At 43.6% G+C, this 19608-nt stretch overlaps 1 protein-coding gene across 1 annotated transcript in view; it reads right to left on the bottom strand.

Annotated features, from left to right (window-relative positions):
- The window catches only part of PAPPA2 (pappalysin 2), a 317947-nt gene that overhangs the window by 166131 nt on the left and 132208 nt on the right, over window positions 1-19608 (bottom strand). Inside the window, exons 5-8 of the mRNA XM_027565412.1 lie at window positions 14395-14688; window positions 12588-12780; window positions 7594-7715; window positions 3475-3964 (exon numbers count right to left, since the gene is read on the bottom strand). Of these exons, the coding sequence (XP_027421213.1) occupies window positions 3475-3964; window positions 7594-7715; window positions 12588-12780; window positions 14395-14688 (1099 nt within the window). The remainder of the gene's footprint in view (window positions 1-3474; window positions 3965-7593; window positions 7716-12587; window positions 12781-14394; window positions 14689-19608) is intronic.

The following is a 19608-nucleotide window of genomic DNA, read 5'->3' as shown; positions in this document are numbered from 1 at the left end:
TCCACCTCTTTGTGAGCCTATGGACCATAGCCAGCCAGGCTCCTCTTTCCATGGAATTCTCCAGGCAAGAATACTGGAGTGGGTTGCTGTGCCCTCCTCCAGGGGATCTTCCTGATCCAGGGATCAAACCTGTGTCTCATGTCTCCTACGTTGGCAGGCAGGTTCTTTACCACTAGCCCCACCTGGGAAACTCCTCTGTATCATTGAAATGATTGTAAAGCTGAAGATGAAAGCTTCAGAGTTTGGGCTCAGCAAGGCCCTTCTTGGGTCCGTGAATCATAGTTTTCTTGTCTCTCAAGAGAATTCTTGTCTCTCAAGAGAATTCTTGTCTTGAGGAGACTGAATGCTTATGAGGAAAAGCAACTTTCTCCTAGAAGGAGATGAGAAAATCTTCCATCCTTATTTTAGGGATGCAAGAAATTCCACAACTGGAAATGCATTAAATAACTCCTCAGCTCCAAAATACATATAAACCAGGAATGGAGTTTTATCAATTGACACCAGAGATGGAAGGAGTTTATTGGACTCTCTGGAGCCCAAGAGCACTAATCAAGTGGAGACTGTGAGAGACTGAACGTTTGCAAGGGAGCCAGTGGTGTGGGGGTTGGAGGGGAGCTGCTGGTTCCAAAGATGAATTCTGCCTTCAACTTAATTTTTATCTAACGCTTACCCTAATTGGAAAAGTACCACTAGAGTCAAGCTAGAATGGGAGTGACTTAGAAGAATAGGATCTCAAAGGGCTATTGGTTCTCCCACAAGAGGTACCCACAGATGTCCTGCCAAAGCCCTCTCTGCTTTAGCACACTCTTCAACTCAACCACAAAGCTTCTACTCTTCTGCTTGATGCTGCAAGCAGCAAACAGGAAATGTCACGGGGTTTCAAAAACACCTTTAAACATCTCTGTACTGGTTTTTAGTTATTTTAATAGGAAAGACACCTAAATATTAAAGACTTTTAAATTTCCAAATTAGTTTTCTGTAGGGAAGCACTCTTTTCATAAGACTGCCAGGTATTTCAAAAGCAAAACAAGTTTTATATCCTAATCAATTCTGATGGCTCCCCTTTCACAGGGAGGTTTCTGTCTGACTTCTCATCCAGCCATGCATAAAAGTCTTACACTGATCTCTAGCTGGTAAAGGATTGGAAAGAAGCATCAGGACATGTTTACGCTTCTTGGGGAGAAAACTCAGCAGCAGGTAGCCCCAATCTTCAATGAGCTGAGTTTGTAAAAGTAATGTGTTACTAAGGAACCAAAATGAGATTTAGTCAGAAAATTGGATTTTATTCTTGAGTTTGCCACTTACTAGCTCTGTTCAACAAAATTAAAGTTAAGCCTTAGTTCTCTTATCTATAAAATAGAATATTATTATCCTTAAATGTTTTTTGTGTGTAAGTGTATGTGTGAGAATGTGTGTATATCAAGTTAGATAATAAATATCATTAAATAGCTCATGCTTTGAAAATCATGAAGTTAAAAAATATCACTAGATAGCTTATATTTTGAAAATCATGATGAGGGAACACAAAACTTGACTTACTAAATGTAACAAAAATAACAATAAAAAATTATTTAAAAAGATAAAAAATAACATTTTAATTGGCTTACTAAAGAAAGTCCCCCTAAATAACATTTTTTTTCTTTTCAGACCTGTCCCATGATCTATCCTCCCATTTGCATGAACTTTTTGACCATTTCACTATCCTCTAGTTCTAATTCAGAGAGCAAGTATGGAAAGAAAATTGCAGTAAAATTCAAGGTGAACGCTTTTCTTGACTCATTTGTAACTATGGCAGACTGAAAAGTGGCCACAAATTCTTCCCATCCCAGATGTATGCCCTTCTGTGATGTGACTTTACTGTTTCTCTCATTAAGAGATAGAATCAATTTTGTCACCACCAGAATCTGAAATTCTTTGTGATCTGTTTTGACTAGTGAAATGGTATCATGAGTGATACAAGCAGAGGCCTGAAAAGTATGAGAATTTGGGGACTTGCCCTTCCTGCTTCTGGAAAGCCTTCTACCACCATGAGGACTTCCTGGGTGGCATGAGTGGTAAAGAACCTGCCCACCAATGCAGGAGGCATAAGAGATGCAGGTTCCATCCCTGGATGGGGAAGATCCCCTGGAGGAGGAAATGGCAACCCACTCCAGTCATCTTGCCTGGAGAATCCCATGGACAGAGGAGCCTGGCGGTCTACAGTTCATAGGGTTGCAAAGAGTCAGATATGACTGAAGCGACTGAGCACGGTGAAGCACCATGAGGACAAGCCCAGGCAAAGCCTCCCAGTGAAGGAGACATGTGGAAAGAGAACTTCATCCTCCCAGCCAGGCCAGCATCTTAGCTGAGCTTCATGTGTGCATGAGGTCATCTGGGGCCATGTAGCCTTGGTCAAGCTGGTCTGGATGAGTGCACCCAGCCAACACACAGAACCATGAGAAATGTGTTTGTTGTTTTAAACCACTATGCTTTGTGATGATTTCTCATGTGGCAAAAACTAACCAATACAGCACCTCTGATAAAACTTTTGTTTTACCCAGAGTTCTGCCCTCAGGGCAGCCTCTGAAAAAATTATGAGGTGAGGAAAATTTGCCTTTGGAGACACCAGCCTCCTACTTTTGAACTCTTTAAGCCAATGATCTTATCTTAGTCTGTGTCCCCTCCACTGAGCACACAGTGCCAGGAGCACTGAAGAACACTAAATGTAGGAAGAACAGAAGAAAAAGAAAGAGAAGGGTTGTAAGAGAAGGAAAGAGAGAAGGAGGGAGGAAATAAAGGAGGAGTGAAAAATGAAATTCATGAAAGTATAGTGTTTCAGGAACCCTAGGCTTCTCTGCTTAGCTGTGGAAGAGGTGACTATAACCTTTGAATGATATAGGAGCTGTGGCAGATTATTTAAAAGTTGCGGCAAAGATCAAAAATCAGATGGTGTCACCAGATAGGAGTATCTGACTCTGATCAACTTATTTCTGGCAATTACTTTCAGCCCAACTGAAACATACATGCATGTTGCATCTGACTCTTTGCAACCCTGCAAAGAGTTGCAAGGCTCCTCTGTCCAAGGGATTCTTTAGGCAAGAATACTGAAGTGGGTTGCCATGTCCTTCTCCAGAGGATCTTCCTCACCCAGGGATGGAATCCAGGTCTCCTGCACTACAGGTGGATTCTTTACCATCTGAGCCACCAGGGGATACCAACATATCATTCACGGACCTCTTTTGTCCATAATCATAACGATGGCATCATCAATCAGGACATCCACTTTCCCTTTTCTGGGAAATATTTTTGTTCATCTCAGAGATGCCACTTTAGAATAAAAGCCCCTCCGAGGGTCTGAATGTTTCTCCAAATAAGGGCATGTTGGAATGTAAAACAAACAAAAACAAAAAAACACAACAAAGAAAAAGGAAGCAAAACCCACTTCCAAAGCCTCAGGAGGCCCCATGGTTTAGAAAGCCCTGCTGCCCAACTCACGTGTCTGTGAACTTCCGGAGAGGATGCGTCACCACCACAGGCAAGCCACTGGCAAATGGGGGCTCACGGAGGACCTGGTATTTCACAGGCCTGCAGCCAGAACACAGGGGACTGTGGGGCTGAGAAGTCAGGAGAGCTGCGTCAATCTCCATCCGCTCATCAAAGGTGTAGACTTTCACCCCCACGACCTTCCCATCAACATGCAGTTTGATAGTGAGCGGTGTGTCACAGAAAGTGTCCAAGGGGCCCAGGTGCACAGACTTCTGGTGTTCCAGCAAGATCTCCGTGTCAAAGAGCACCGGGGAAGAGCCCATGGAGAGGTAGGTGACCCATAGGGTGAGAGTGTCAGCTTGGACCGGGTGCTGAAAGAGCAGCTCCAGGCTGCAGCCTTCCGCGGGGCAGGGGACCGTCATGTTCATGTGGTACAGGTGGAGCTCGGGACTCCAGGCCTGCAGGCTCGGCTCACAAGGCCGATCCACGTCCGGAGGCCCTGAGGGAGACGAGCCAAAAGACAGATGCATCAGGAACCACCAATAAAAATCTGAAAATGAGTCACCCCTATCAATAGTCAGGAAAGAAAATGAAGAAGAAGAGAATTTGGAGCATATTCTTATAGGAACTGGTCAGCTTAGTAGGTTGGGGGATTTTCCTAGCAATAATACTGGAGTGGGTTGCCATTTCCTCCTCCAGGGTATCTTCCTGATCCAGGGATCAAACCTGCATCTCCAGCAGCTCCTTTATTGGGCAGGTGGATTCTTTACCCCTTGAGCCACCTAGGAAGCCCTTACTGAAGATAAAGCTCTAATGATTCTAAAGCACTCTGCTCCAAATCACCTCTGTCTGGTGCCCTTTAACAAGAGAAACCCAGCATGGCACTGAGAATGGAGTGACCCCAATCCTAAGTGGAAACATGAGGCTGATGGAGATAAGGTAAGCCTTAAAGAATCCTTGAGCAGGACTTCCCTGGTGGTCTAGGACTTAAGAGTCTGCCTGCCAATGCAGGGACACAGGTTCAGTCCCTGGGTGGGGAAGATTCCATATGCTTGGTACAACTAAACCCATGCACCACAACTCCTCAGCCCACGCTCTAGACCCAAGCTCTGCAACAACAGAAGCCACCGCAATGAGAAGCCTGAGCACCACAATGAAGAGTAGCCCCTGCTCGCTGCAACTAGAGAAATCCCACATGCAACAGTGAAGACCCAGCACAGCCAAAAATAAATAAATAAATAACTTTAAAATATTTTTAAAATTTAAAAAAAAGAATTCTTGAGCCAAGAAGAACTATTTGTACTTAGTTTATTAATAATTTATGATAAAGCAATGCTTCTGAAGCCCTATTTTATTAATAAGGCCAATGTTTTTTTCAGGCTGTTGCTACACTGTTTAACTGTTGCTCTTCACAAAACTTTGATTCCCTAAGATCATACCTTAGAAAGCCTTCCAAAGGACTGTAAGTCAAACTTTAAAACCATACACTGAAATTTCCCCTTTAGTTCAGATATGTGTAAGGCAGGAGATCAGGAAACTGCCCGCAGGAAATAGAAACACTTTTCTTTAGTAGAAGAAAAAGGAGATTCAGTAGCCAGGTAGCCAAAAATGTAATGGTGAAAAATCAAAGATTGCTAACATATTAAGGTCATCTCTGTGGAAATAATCTATATACAAGGTGGTTTCCTTTTATATCCCACAAAGGGAATTAAAAGAAAACTGCTAAATTAAAAAAAAAACGTAGTTTGGCTCTGCTTGGTGCTGTGCATTAGCTATGTGACTATGGCCAGTCTCTCTAAGCCTTCGTGTCCTCATTTATAAAACAAGGCCTATTTAACCCTGCCTTACTTAGTAGTTCCTGGTGGCTCAGCTGGTAAAGAATCTGCCTACAGTGCATGAGACATGGGTTTGATCCCTGGGTTGGGAAGATCCCCTGGAGAAGGGAAAGGCTACCTACACCAGTATTCTGGCCTGGAGAATTCTGTGGACTGTATAGTCCATGGAGTTGAAAAGTCAGACAGGATTGAGTGACTTTCACTTTCACTTACTTAGTATAGAAGATCTGTACGATGTTTCATAGGAATATTTGCAAACTATATGTGCAAAAATAGAATGACTTATCCCTTCAGGATTTGGAAAACAATGTTCCATATCCCAGAGGAAATAAGTTCAAGTGTGTGTGTGTGTGTGTGTGTGTGTGTGTTACATCTTTCAGTCCCTATTGTTTTTTCCCTATATTGTGAATCCATTCATTCATTAACTCAATAAAAATTGACTGTATACCTCTTTTATATCTAGCACTAAACTAGGTATCAGAGATTGAGTAATGAACAAGATAAAGATACTGACCACATATATCTTACTGTAGGGTGATAGGTGCAACAGTAAATAAAGAGGTGTAATTTCAAGTGGTAATGTCATCTCTGAAGAAAAATAAAGGAGGAAAAAGGACTAGAGAATGATGGGGTGAGACTGGGGGCTATTTCAGATCATGTAGCCAGGGAAGTTCTCTCCAAGAAGATGATATTTAAGCAGGGAATATATCTGGTTCAATTTTCTAATCTTTATAGTACTCATAATGTAGTTGGTGATCAATAAACGTCCAATAAGTATCATTAAATACATTTTGATCATATCTGTGTTTGTGTGTGTTCTGCTTGGGAGTCAATTCCTTTCATTTTATATATTTAAAATATGACTTGATTCTTCACCTGTTCAAAACAAAGGAATACCAGTATTTCCCAGCAGTATTTTCCAATAGTCATCCCCAAATACTAGCAGACTGCAGGCCCTTGGAAGCCAGCTCCTCAACAGTAGCACTGTCTGTCAGAAAGTTTTTATTATGATCTCATGTGAAAAGATGGAGTGGAGGCCCTAAAAGCTAATTTGGTTTGCTTGGAGACACAATACAAGAGTTAGAAACCAGAACTTCTAATTCCTTTCACCTCTACCAGATAACTTTAAATTTTTCCAAGAATTAAAAAGGAAAAAGTACAGGGCCAGACAGTCAAATAGGCATTAAAACACTAGTGCAGGACAAACTGTTTGCCACAAGAATGGCCTTTTATGAAATGCCAGTCTCTAAATGAGTCCTGTGCCGTGCCAATGTAAATTTTATAGTCACTTTCCATTCTTCCCTGAAAACTCATTTGAAAAAAGTCCTATATGATCAGTCAGGTCAATTGTCTCCCTCCAGATTTCTCCTTCAGGCTCCTGTTGTTTGAGTAACTGGGAGCCCAAGGGGACATGGTAGATTCTTAGACCAACGTTCTCCTTTTTTTCTTATCAGAGTCAAGATTGCAAACTAACTCAAATAGGACCATGCCCAACACATCTGATTGAATTGTTTTACTCAAGAGAAGATGATGACTAGGTAAGCGCTGATGGTTTGATGGACCAAACAGGACAGTCATGATGGAAAAAGTCAAGCCATTCATTAGAAGATGCTGAAACTCATGTCAACAGCATATTTGGGACTTGAATTGGGATAGCATTCACGCTCTAATTTGCTGTAAGGCACTGATACACGTATGTGAGTGAATATGTAACTGAGAAGTTGGGGGGTGGGACAGGAAAGGGGACAACAGCTAAAAACATTTTCCCCTCCCAGAGCCTAGCTTAGATCACATCCAAAGCACAACCAGCACCACAGGTTAATAGACTCATAAAATAGCATAGATGAGAACGATGAGTTTGGAACACCTAGTCCACCCCACCCCCACCCCGGCTGGCTCAGTAAGTGTGCATAAGTGTTTCCTGACAGAGGCAGGGACGAGATCAGCTTACGTCATCCTGTGGCAAGGCTGTTCCATGGGCTGGCGGGCACAAATAGCATGATGTGCTGGAGCCAGCTCATCCTGAAGTCGTCCCCAGAGTTCTCCTCCCCCGGTCCCCCATCTGTCCTCTGACTCAGCACAGCCACCACCACCTTAAGCACAGGTGGGCCATCCGCACAAAGATCCCAGCCAGAGTCACTTGCAGATCCCTGGAGGTTTCCAGCAAACCATACACACAGACACACACACGCACGCACACTGCCTTATTCTCACTGCCACCACTTCACCCTTTACCCCCACCCCCATTCTCAGTGGCCACCAAGGTGTAAATGAAAAAGCCATGGTCCTTTACCCACGGCCTCCTCTGGAGTCCAGTAACCTGAGGAGTCACACACACGCTGGGAGGAAGCCGTGTGCACGTACTGACGGAACGTGCCATCTTCAGTGCAGGCGCCACACACGCTGCCCGGGGCCCTGCGAAAACAACGTGGGGGGTGGAGACGGGAAGAATAGGTCAGATGGACTGGGACAACAAAATTCAGATGACTTTTGGGGCAGGGAAGTGACAGTGGGTATGGAGGCCCTGGGGGGTAACTGGGAACACAGCTCTTTCGCAACTCACTCCCTTCTTGTATAGACCTCACCTTTGCAAAATTCAGAGTGACATGAAAATCTCAAGGTTATGAAGCAGAAGAATTTAACTAAGTCATAAAGGAGGCCTGTGGAGATGAAAGAGGACTTCTATCCCAGCAATGGTCAACACAAAATAATTACAATCTGAATCTTTCAGCATAAAACAGCTTTTTTGCTGATTCTCAATAAGTCAGCCAGAGGCTCCTTGCATTCCCCTGAGTAAAACGAACAGCAGTTTTCACAGTAAACTTACTAGCTATATGTGGTCTTATGTTTTAACACTCCACTTTTTAATCACACATGTAAGGGTCATATGAAATATAATGCCTCTTGGTTCTCCAACACCTATGGGGATATGCCTAAATTCCTGATCATGACCCAAGATCCTTCAGAGAAGAGCTCTAGCCTTACCTCCTTCAGTTTCTTCATGAATTTTATGTTCCCATCACAATAACAAATCACCACTTCACAAAAACATCCTACCCATCACACAGTTCCATGAAACATGATGTACTCTCTCCTGCTAAGTCGACTTTCCAAGCTTCTTTATTTAGCAAGCTCCTATTCATCCCTCAAAACCTATGCAAGTGTATCCCCTGCAATGGTACTTAGCCTGACTCCTCTGGATGACCAGCACTCTCCCCTCTGGGCACCTACTACATCTTCTAGCTCCCATCTTGGGACACTGATATTTGGTATTGACAATCCCCATTCCCATTCCTTCTCCTGGAGGGGTTCCAGGCTGAGCTCTATTCTTTCTGTGCCTAGCAGTTAGGACAGAGACTGGTCTAAGCGGTCCCTCAGTGAGAGCTTGTTCTGTGGGCATCCTTGAGACTATTAATAAGACTATGAAGAGCTCTTCAAGCACCATATCTTGAAGAGTAATGTAAATAGCTAAATAGCAAGGGTAAATCACTTGATGAAGCCTGTTTCTGATACTTAGAATTTTTTTTAATTTATTGAAGTCTCAGTTCGGTTCAGTCACTCAGTCGTGTCCGACTCTTTGCAACCCCATGAATTGCAGCACGCCAGGCCAGCTGTTATATAATATTATATAAGTTCTAGATATATAAACAGTGATTCAGTTTTAAAGGGTATACTCCATTTACAGTGATTATGAGATATTGGCCGTATTCCCCATGATGTACAGCATATCCTTGTAGCTTATTTTACACGTAATAGTTTGTGGAAACCCCACTGTGAATGATCCATCTGCAAACAGAGGTACCGAATCAAGGTCTCTCAAGAAGCAGCAAGAGAAAAGTAAAATCCAATAATATGGTAGAAAAACAGTATTGTCAAATAAGGGTAATGATTGTGCTACTGAAAGGTTGCTGCTGTGAGCTGTGTGTTACGCTGGGATTCGTGACCTCCAGAAGAGAGGATTTTGATTTGGGGTCAGAGACCAGGCTCGACTACTTGGACCCTTTTCTGTAGCAAAGTTCTATTAAAGTATAACAGAGATTGGAAAAGCTTCTGACATAAACATCAGAAGGGGACAGAAAGAGTGCCTGCTTGATAGTTTTTAACAAGGTGTTTTATGCTTGTTTAAAGTGAAAGTCACTCAGTTGTGTCCAACTCTTTGTGACCCCATGGACTACACAGTTCATGGAATTCTCCAGGCCAGAATATTGGAGTGGGTAGCCTTTCCCTCCTCCTGGGGATCTTCCCAGGTATCAAACCCAGGTCTCCTACATTGCAGGCAGATTCTTTACTGGCTGAGCCATTGTCTGTTAGCTTCTAATCAGATAAAGATCAGATCACATCAGTCGCTCAGTCGTGTCCAACTCTTTGCGACCCCATGAATCGCAGCACACCAGGCCTCCCTGTCCGTCACCAACTCCCGGAGTTCACTCAGACTCACGTCCATCGAGTCAGTGATGCCATCCAGCCATCTCATCCTCTGTCATCCCCTTCTCCTCCTGCCCCCAATCCCTCCCAGCATCAGAGTCTTTTCCAATGAGTCAACTCTTCGCATGAGGTGGCCAAAGTCCTGGAGTTTCAGCTTTAGCAGCATTCCTTCCAAAGAAATCCCAGGGCTGATCTCCTTCAGAATGGACTGGTTGGATCTCCTTGCAGTCCAAGGGACTCTCAAGAGTCTTCTCAATCAGATAAAAGAAACACCTTAAGCCTGAGGGAGTTTCACCAGGCTGCTCTTCCACGATATGCATTTTTGAGATAGGAGGGCAGGAGGTGTGTCATCCCCTGGCCATAAAACAGTTGCAATGAATACTGGTTTGTTGAGCCATTATCGACCCAAGGTTTGAGAAAAGTGAAAAAGTTAGTCTTAGGTGGAACCATTTTGAAGACAGGCAGTTCCAAAGCAGATAACATAGTTTCATTAACATAGCTTAAGAAAAATATTTCCATAAGAAAAACACATCGATTAGCTCAAGGCAGAACCAGGTGTCTTCAACACAGAATTAAAAGAAGCCTCTTTCAATTCTGTGTAGAGGAGGAAATACACTTGCTGTCTATTTCCTCCTGCCGCTTGGGGACCTCTGGCCTTCCTACCTGTTACCCTCTCACTACCAGCTGCTGTGTATTAAGCACACTATTGTGTGCTTAATACCTGGCATTGTCCCACGAGATGCTTTTCATAAATTATTTCTCATCCCTGTTTACGAGTGAGGATACTCAGGCTCAGAGAGATGAACTGCCTACAGTCAGAAATTTCTTAATTTCTCTGAGCAAATTCCCAAACACCATCAAGTGTCCAGGACTTTGGCAATGAAAAGGTGTCATTAACTGCAACCCGTGACTGCAGTCAGCACTCACGGCCGCTGCGGACACAATTCCAAACCACAGTTCCCTGATGCACTTGGCTCTTCCGGGGCCGCCGCTGAGTGCGTGGTTGGGCTCTCTCTGACATAAGGATTCCAAATACCTACTGGAGAGGAGTAAACACAACTCCAAGCATGACACAAATCCCTGGGAACGTGACGTGAGTCTCCCCGACACACGTGTCGTGAGGCCTCGGCGCTGTGGCCCACCTCGCTGAGAAAAGGAAGCCAACTGCAGCCTTTGCTGCCAACAGCCTCGCAGCCAGCCAGCAGTGATGTCTGCTTTATCGTAACGTTTGTACCAGAGAGAGAATTGAAAGATTAAATTGTTTACACGTGTTACATAAACTGATGTAAAAACGTGGGTTTGCACATACCCAGGGAGGGCCTACTGTTCAGCCAGAGCCACCCAAGGTCACATTCGCAAGAAGAGGTTTCTTCCACACATCACAGAGATATAGGTCAACTCACAAAAGGGGTCTGTGAGAGCTTGGGGGCTGATGAAAATCGAAACTGCTTTATAGGCTTGTGAGTCTTAAGTACCATCATGCAGTAAGTGCATATTGGGCTAGCAAAGTACCAAGATCCCAGAAGGCTGGGAAAGCCACTTTGCAAAATGATTCACCTGCTTCTTCCCATCCCTGTCTCTGCCTGTCCTCTCTCCTAGGTTTTCGGAAAAGCTGGAATACACGGGAACATGCTTCAGGGACACTCATCTCCTCAGCAGGGATCTGACACCCAGAAAGGTGTCACACAGATGAGGGGCTATCCACCTGCTCAATGAGAAAGCCCCAAATTCAAAGAAACAATCTATTCCACATCCTCCACTTCTGAAATTCCCGGGGATGTACCCAGTTCACCTCTACCCTGCCTTGGATTGCTCACTGATACAGCAGGGATTGGGCTCACCGCAAGAATTAAAGAAAATAATTTCAGGTAAAACATCTCACATAGTGAATGCCTCTCACACAGAAGGCCCCAGTAAACCACGACCACTGGTTATTTAGAAGACAGTGGCAGGTTTTGGGAAAATGGACAGCAGGTCGTGGATGGGGTTCCGACCCTTCCCCATTAAACGACATCCCGCATCTTCCCACCAATTGTCAGAGATCACCCTTTTCCTTCCATCTCTCTTTGCCACAGAAATGTTCCTGGTAATCATTACAGCAATATGCAGAGGATGAATAAAAACCAACTTTAGCTAGAATGATTCTCTTCACTAAATATGAATTAGGTGTTTATTGTGGCAGGCCAAGAGACCAAGATAACAGAAAGCAGTTCTGCCCCCTTGGGACTACCAGTTGAGCAGTGGAACAGACAGGAAAATGAACAGATAATGACAACTGCACGAGATATAATAGCCATAACTGAGGCAGGCACAGGGTATAACAAGATAGAAAAGAGGCATTAGAAACACCCACCCAAACCAGTTAAGCCCCTGATACATGGCTTGAATAGGCCAGTTACCCACCCAGCCCCAGAATTGCCTGGAGGAAGACGGTGCACTTCCCTTCATCCAGACACTACTGCGCAAGTAGTAAGCCCCTTACTACTGTTCTCCATCCTTACTCCAAGCATAACAGCTGACCTGGGCAGGAAGCAAGTGCCGTCCCAGTTTTGCCAGATCATTGTTACCACGTTTGTCAACCTCTTCACAGCTCCTGGGACCATGCCAGATGTGACATAAGGAAACATCGGAGATGCCCCTAGCCAAGGAGCAGGCACACATGATGCAGTGTTGGCTTACGTGAGAGCCCCAGGAACCCTGCTCAGGAGATAAGGATGGAGCAGGGAGGCTGACGCAGCCCTGAGCAATGGTGCACACTTATTGTTACAAACTGGGGTTCCCCCAATTTCACATTCTTTCCCTCATTCATAAGAAACGCCACGGAGGAAGATACCAGCTCACCCACAGCCAGCGCCCTCTCACCTGTCATACATAACTCCACTAATAGGAGGCAGCCAGTGGATAGTGAGGGACTTTTGAGTCTGCCCGATGACCATGGGGGGGATGGGGATGGGGGTGGGCTTCTGGCTCTGGCTCCACTGCTGATATACAAGGTCCAGATAGCAGTGCATTCGGGCCACCTGGTTGGGGGTGAAGTTGTCAGTGCAGTCATCGTCTGCGGAGACAAAAAAAGGGAACAAGAGAGATGGAGGCTTTACCCTGAGAAGTCCACCAAAGTGGGGATAGATTTTGCCAGAAAGTATCTAGGCTGGAGATGGGAAAGAGAAGGCAGAGAAGAGCAGTGGCTTATCTCTAAAGCAAATTGGGCTTGATGTTTACCTTGGGCTGGGCCAGTGAGAGACTCAAGCCCTGCGGTACAGGTTGCTCTGAGCTGACACTGTTTATCCAGGAAACCACAAGATGGCAGTGTTTCAGCGTATGACCCTTTATCCATGACCGTGTGTGGAGTTAGACACCTGCTTCATGCCTGGGGACTTTGGCCAAGGTTAGTGAGCATTCAGTGGAGATGCTCGAGGAAAGAGGGCCAAAACGTCAAGGAGGCATCACACCTGGGAGTGGTGATCCCCAACTTCCTTTTGGAGCTGCAAAATTCCCCATTAGGGACACTTTTCATAAAGTTAGAAAGAGAGTTATCTTAGTTTCCAGGTCTTTTTCCATGAAAGCACACACAACACTCTCCTTACTTCTTAGGTGTTTTCTCTCTCCACTTCAAAGGTGGTGTCTAAAGAGCTCTGCCCTCCGCACCCCATTGCCTTGTCCCTCTGCCCTGGAAAGGGACACTGCTGGAGGGCTGGTCCTCATGAATTTTATGTACCTGAATCATGTGCCTAGATTAGATTTAGATAGGAATATATTGATGGGTCATGGACAGGACTAGTTCAGCACTCTCTTCCCTTCAAAGGCACGGCCAGCTTCTTATCATTTACCTTTTTGGGGGGAGGGGGTGGTTTTGGAACTTATGACCAAGTCCCTGAACCTTATAGAAAAATTACTTCTTTCCTTCACCACCAGGATAAGTCATCGAATCACATCACTCCTCAATTTTAGGGATAAATGTAAGCCCATTATCAGGAGATGATGACTAGTATTGCTTTTTGACAGAAACAGGAAAGATGTGGAAGGATAAAGAAGAAGCATAATCCAAGACAACAAAACCAGACACTAAAGTTGTCCCCAGGACCAGGAAATTACCGTTTTTAAGTGAGACAGCACCATTTTTTATAGGAAGACTAAGAATCAGCCCTTGGCTAGTGTTGGAAGAGGAGAATCTGATACTTCTAAAAATAACATAAAAGAAAAAGGAACTCTGAGCCTAACATTAACCAGAACCATCTTTCTGATCAACTTCAAAACCAGTAAAAACAGCCACCTTGACCCAAAAACCTCTTTCTCCATCACTTTTGGACTCTCCTTCAGAGTAAATCCCTAAGAATGTGGCAAAGAAGCAGGATAACCAAGTTCTAGAGGTCAAGGGGCTCTCAAGAGAGTGTTTGACTTTGTCTCTCTCTTTAACTATCTGTGTCAGAGGTGTGTTTTTCTTTTAGTTTTTAGTGGAGGAGAATGTAGTCAATGAGACTAATCCAAACTTCAATATTTCTGTAAGTTCTTCAAGAACATGAAAATAAATGCCATGATAAATACACTTCAATTCTCTGGCATGAGTGACTCTTGATGATACTCTCTAATTCTCATACCTCCGCCCTCCCAGCCAGCAAAGGCCTCCATGTAATCTTAACAGAAAAGAAATCCATCAGGACAGTGGTGATACCTGTATAACTCATGTAGTTGTTGAATGGAGCCCCTGGGAAGTGGGTGAAGCCACAGGTGTCATTGGCAGGCTCTGGGTTCTGGCACAGCTTACTCTTGGGAGTGGGGGCAGTGTCAGCGCAGAGGTCTCCTGTCTCCATGGATGGCACAGTCTCCCTGCAGGGGTCATCACAGGATTCTCTCTCACTGACCCCTTTGAAGACATGGTAGAGTCCCAGGACATGCCCCACCTCATGGATCATGATGTTGGTGTGGCCAGGCATGCCATAATAGGCTGGGTTGAGGACAACACCACCTGCAATGGAAGGTTTGCAAAATATCTCTAAGCATAGAATGAATAACCAGCCTCTGCCTTCTGGAAACAGTGTTCATTTCCAGCCTCTAAGGGGAACAGTTTATAACTTCTAGTGGCATTCAGCCCCTGCTCTTCCCTTTTGCCACAAACACCTTCTGAACTAATCAATAAACATGTCTCTAACCTTTGTCTTGGGTGAGTGTTGTACTGGACACCAGGGATAACAATACGACAAGGCGACATGAGAGAAGGCCAAGATTCTGAGCCCTGGTTGCACATTAAAATCACCTCACGGCGTTGAAAAATACAGATGTCCAAATGCCAGCCCCAGTGAAATGAATAGCTGAGGATAGGGTACATGACTCAATATTTTTTTAAAACTTCCCAGGTTGAGAGCCATTGGTCTTAAATGAAAGCACATGCAATTCTCTGAGGACTTGAACAGCTATCTGACGTTCTAGAAGATCAGTTCTGCTGTCTGTAAAGTAGAGATAATAACACTCCTCTTTTTTTGTTTAAAGCATTTGGCATATTGAAAGAGTTCAGTAAGTGACAGTTGTACATGTTGCTTCTGATTTTATGACCCATGCTCTCAAGGAACTAACAACCACTGAGACAAAAGAGACGTCCAACTGAACTATCATGAAATTCCAAATGTCACAGGCTCTACAGGGAATATGCTCCACCCTCGTTTCCCCCAGTCTCCCCAAGAACACCAAGAGAGATATTTCAGAGAAGAGTTCATTACATCCAATATGGACTTGGACGAAACAGCCAGTGGCATCACTGTTGTTACAAAAGAAAAGGCTTAGGATCTCTGAGTGTCCTAACTTCTGTCTAGTCCCTCCTTTTCTCCTCTTCCCATGGAAGACTTTCCTTTTTCACCCCTAAACATTATCAGGATCAGACCAATTCTCATCTCCAGGACCTGAAACAGCATGTCAACAGGTCTGGACCAACCGACCCTAGGCTTCAGAGTCACCTTAGCTGTGTTTGCAGGCTGGCCCCCCGCCTTGTGTCCTAGATCCGATCCTAGTTTCCAGGACTTGCTTTATTCCTCATACCTAAGCCCTTTGTATATCAGTAGTCAGCTGAGTAGAGCAGGAGCCCCCAGAAGAATCCCTCTGCCTTTCTTTTGCCAGATGATATTCCATATGATCCACCCTGAACTCTATGCAATACCCGAGAGAGAACTACTTTACATGGTTTTACGGGCAGAACACAATCACCAGGGTATCCAGCATCATATCCATTGGTTTCTGTAATGGGCAGCTCAGTGTGCCTTTTTAGTGACTACTTAATTTGCAGGATAGTTTTTATTTTTTTTAATTTAAATTTATTTACTTTAATCGGAGGCTAATTACTTTACAATACTGTATTGATTTTGCCATACATCAACATGAATCTGCCACGGGTGTACACAGGCTCCCCATCCTGATCCCCCCCCTCCCACTTCCCTCCCTGTACTATCCCTCTGGGTCATCCCAGTGCACGAGCCCCAAGCATCCTGTATCCTGCATCGAACCTGGACTGGTGATTCATTTCTTATATGATATTATACATGTTTCAATGCCATTCTCCCAAATCATCCCACCGTCTCCCTCTCCCACAGAGTCCAAAAGACTGTTCTATACATCTATGTCTCTTTTGCTGTGCAGGACAGTTTTTAAATCCAAGTTCTAGTTTCTTCCAGTCTAGTCAGCCATGCTGACATCAACCAAGGCATGTTTAGAATTGTCCTCAGATATACTTTCTACTTTCACATCTAAAATAAAAGTAGTCCCTTGTTTATCATTTCTATTACTTCCAGTAAAAAAAAATCAACATTAGTCTTTTATAAAAATGTATTTTGTATAATTTTATTCATTTGTACATCATTATTATGTCAATATAAAGTTAAAAAGAAGTTTGAAAACAGATCTATTTTTAAAAAATCCAGGGTGCCTAGTATTTGAATAAACCTGGGGAAGTGAAATATGTTCACTTCTCAAGATGCCTTCCCTTTCATGTTTACATATCCAGTTTTAGTAATAATCATCACTGAAGTTCATACTCCATTATGCTCTCAGTTCTCCAACAGCAATATCAACCTTCACATCAGTGAAGATTGTAAGAGAATACATTTCTGTTCTCTGAAAAATACCTACATCAATTTGTCAGATATCAAACTTTGAAAGACTGTAACTTGCCGAAAGTTTTGAGTGTCTATGCTGAGTAGCCTTTCCCAAATTGTATTCATAAACTCCGGTCCTGGGTGATACTTTGCAAAAAAAAAGTAGTATCAGTGGTTAAATGTGCTTGAGAAAAATGTGCCATACCAACCTTCTGAAGATTCACATTGTACCTGAGAACTGTTACATTAAAAGTTCTAAAAAGTCCTACAACAATGTTCTTTAATCCTTTGTCCCCATACTTGTTTGGACATGGAACTCGTTTGGGATAGAATACTTTTTGTCATCTGGAGTACTGAATTACTTGGAGCACAATTCATGAAATACTAATCCAAGGACCAAAAAGCTTCCCAATCAGTAGTTATTTTCTATCCATATTCTTGCCCCTGAGCAAATATCAAATAGCTCTCATCCTATGGTCAGTCTAGCCCAAGTCCTCTTGGGATCTCCTCCAGCAGTAGAGAAAGGAACTAGAGCTGAAAGAAAGAAGTAAGATTCCAGGAAGAAGGGCTGGCAAAAGTAGCATGTGTCAGTGACACAGGGCTGGCAGGCAGTGAGGCCCCAGGGCACTCAGAGTGGATATGAGTGTGGTCATGATAACAGTGGGCTTCTTAGCAATCTCTCAACCTCTAGAAGTCTGTGCCTCAAGTCTAGATAAGATTTCTCCAAACCCAAAAATATTTAGTCTCCTTTCAGTCAACTTGGTTATTTATAAGAGGAAGAAGAAGTGTAAAAATGCAAATCATCAACCCTGCCAGAAAGTCTCCTCCATGCTCAAGACAACTGGCCAGAGTTCTCCTCCACTATACCTTCAAGATATATTATCAAAGAAGGAGAATATAGATTTAACTAGACAGCACTTAAATTTTAATGCAAAGCAAAAGCCTTTGAACATATTTTCTCAGAGTTACGTTTTTGATTCCAAAGACTTCTAGCCCCAAATTATCTGTATGGAATGCCTTGTAATGAGTTTAGTTACTAGTCACTGAGTCATTTCTGATTCTTTGCAACCCCATGGACTGCAGCCTGCCAGGCTCCTCTGTCCATGGAATTCTTCAGGCAAGAAAACTGGAGTGGGTAGCTAGTCTCTTCTATCTTCCCAACCCAGGGATAGAATACAGGTCTCCTGCATTGCACACGGATTCTTTACTGTCTGAGCCAACAGGGAAGCCCCTTAGTTACTATATGTGGCTTAAATAGCATACTACATATTCTCATTGAGGAGTGAGTGCTGTGCACACCAATACCTGTTACGGAAAAAGTACAAGACCCTGGACCTCTTAAGGTAATTCTGCCCACTAGATTTCAAAGTTATGCATCCGAACTTAAGGACCTTGAAATGTGACTCTGACTAGCTATGTAATGCTGGCCCTGCTCTTTAACTTTTCCCTAGACCTCCTCATCTCTAAAGTGAGGCGCCTCCACGGGCTTATGGTTGAGAGTCCTTCCTGTTCTCCTCCTGGGCCTCTGAGAGCTCACATGCAGGACTGAGTGAGACAATCATAGACACCATGTGGATAATTCATGTTATGGACTGTCACCACCTCAGCTTGGTAAACTGTGTTCCCAACTCTAAGCAGCCTGAGGGGAAGGGGAAAGGCTGGGAATGAGCAGCCACAGACAATGCATCTTGCTCTGCTGCAGACATTCAAGCGGTCCAACCACTGCCTGTTCATCCTCACACCCTTTCCGCCCCTGAATGCTCTCCTTCCTCCTTCGTGCCCTGGGGCCCCACGCTGGTCTCAGCCCCTCTTTATCCCAGCCAAGACAAACTGGTTAAGTTATTAGAGGAGTGCATTTTAGTTACTCAGACACACACACACTGATACACCCATATGGGGATGAAAGGCATTAATTTATGTCATGGTTTAGTTTATAAAAGTTCTTCCACATTTTCATAATAATTACACACACACACACACACATACACACACAGGCTCATGCCAAAGCCTGAGGGAGGCATACAAGTTCAGAATCTAAAGAGAAATATCATCCAAAATCTGGAAAAAAAAAGGTGACAACTTTTTTCCATTAAGAAGGAAATGGAAGAGGGTATAAAAAAAGGGAACCTTCTTACATTGGGAACGGTGAGAATGAGATTGGTGCAGCCACTATAGAGAACAGTAAGGAGGGTCCTTAAGAAACTAAAAATAGAGTGACCATGTGATCCAGCAATCCCACCCCTGGACATATATCCAGAAGAAACAAAAACTCAGTCAAAAAGATATATGCATCCCAATGTACATAATAGCACTATTTATAATAGCCAAGACATGGAGGCAACCTAAATGTCCATTGACAGTGGAGTCGATAAAGAAAATGTGGTGTATATATATATATATATATATATATATATATATATATATAGTTACTCAGCCATAAAAAGAGCAAAATAATGCCATTTATAGCAACAGGGATGGACCTAGAAATTGTCATGCTGAGTGAAGTAAGTCAGACAAAGAAAACCAAATATCATATGATATCACTCATATGTGGAATATGACTTTTAAAAAGATACAAATGAGCTTATTTACAAAATAGAAATAGATTCACAAACATAGAAAACAAACTTATGGTTACCAAAGGGGAAAGGTAGGGGAGGGATAGAATAGGTGTTGGTGATTGACAGATACATACTGCTATATATAAACCAGATGAACAACAGGGACCTACTGCATAGCACTGGGAACTGTATTCAGTATCTTGTAATAACCTATAACAGAAAAGAATCTGAAAAAGTGCACACACA

The sequence above is a fragment of the Bos indicus x Bos taurus genome, chromosome 16, assembly GCF_003369695.1.
Source record: "Bos indicus x Bos taurus breed Angus x Brahman F1 hybrid chromosome 16, Bos_hybrid_MaternalHap_v2.0, whole genome shotgun sequence".
NCBI classification, from domain to species: domain Eukaryota; kingdom Metazoa; phylum Chordata; class Mammalia; order Artiodactyla; family Bovidae; genus Bos; species Bos indicus x Bos taurus.
The sequence above is the reverse complement of the archived record's forward strand: the minus strand, read 5'-3'. Positions and strand labels throughout refer to the sequence as shown.